Raw genomic sequence first — 1,131 nt, 5'->3', positions numbered from 1 at the left:
CCTGGCCATTTTTTGGTTGCAGCCATCATTGTTGTTTGGCAGGCCCGGGCTGGGGATTCGAACCCTCCACCCTAGGTGTATGTGGCTGGCGCCCCAGCCGCTTGAGCCACAGGCACCGAGCCAAATCCTGTTCTTAATCATACTGGAAGATATCTTCAGAAAGCTGTGGTGTGATAAAAAAGGAGGTGGGGAACAGATTCTCAGACCACCAATTTTTGAGGAGTACTCCTTACTCATGCCCCATTGATCCACACCCACATTATCTACCAGGGTTGGGGATGAATGAGGACAGGTTGAGTCTCAACCTTTCCACATACCGTTTCTGTTGCTGAAGAGTATTGTTACAGGCAGATTCTTGCTGTGCCAATGCTCCCTGAAGGGTGGACATGATCCGCCCATGCCTTAAGGGCTGTACGTTTTCTTTACTCAGCTCCCATTCATCTCCCTCCAGGGACATGGCTTCACTGTGAAGAGAGAAACAAAAAGTAAATCTCATACCAACATCGACTTCTTATAGCACTAGATTATTGTAAATGTTCTCAGATATGTGATTATCGATGTTTTGGGGTTGAATATAGTAGACTGACCCATTAATAAATAGTAGAAGTTTCTGAGCCTTTCTGTAACGTGGTTCCTAAGTTTATGGCTACAATATTGCCTAATAGAAGAGAGAACTTGGCAGTTATATTGTGGCCAGTGCTATAAAAATAAAGTTTAAGGCAGAAAGAAAATAAAAGGGGAAAGTGTTATAAATTTGGTAAAGCAGACAAAAGCAGGAAGTAGTTCTGCTTAGTTTAATCTAAAATTAATAAGTAATTATTAATAAAATGAATAATAAGTATTCACTTAATACCATGCATAGCTTCTTGGAAACTGCAACTTAAATTAAAACAACATAATAATGAAACTAATTCTACAATTGGCTCACGATATAAACATGAATTAAGTTCTTACAACATATTTCTGGTTACAAAAATATCTCCAAACTTCTTTTTTTTTTTTTTGAGATGGAGCCTCAAGCTGTCCCCCTGGGTAGAGTGCTGTGGCATCACTCACAGCAATCTCCAACTCCTGCCTCCCAAGTAGCTGGGACCACAGTGCCACAATGCCTGGCTATTTTTTTTTTTTTTT

The 1,131-nt window shown here is 40.5% G+C and overlaps 1 protein-coding gene across 1 annotated transcript in view; it reads right to left on the bottom strand.

The window, feature by feature from the left end:
- The window catches only part of BUB1B (BUB1 mitotic checkpoint serine/threonine kinase B), a 75,201-nt gene that overhangs the window by 67,862 nt on the left and 6,208 nt on the right, over window positions 1–1,131 (bottom strand). Inside the window, exon 2 of the mRNA XM_023514253.1 lies at window positions 318–464. Coding sequence (XP_023370021.1) covers window positions 318–464 — 147 coding nt within the window. The remainder of the gene's footprint in view (window positions 1–317; window positions 465–1,131) is intronic.

Source organism: Otolemur garnettii, unplaced genomic scaffold (assembly GCF_000181295.1).
Source record: "Otolemur garnettii isolate 467f Iridium unplaced genomic scaffold, OtoGar3 scaffold00050, whole genome shotgun sequence".
In the NCBI taxonomy this organism is placed as follows: domain Eukaryota; kingdom Metazoa; phylum Chordata; class Mammalia; order Primates; family Galagidae; genus Otolemur; species Otolemur garnettii.
Note: the sequence above shows the minus strand (reverse complement) of the source record. Positions and strands in the feature narration are given on the sequence as shown.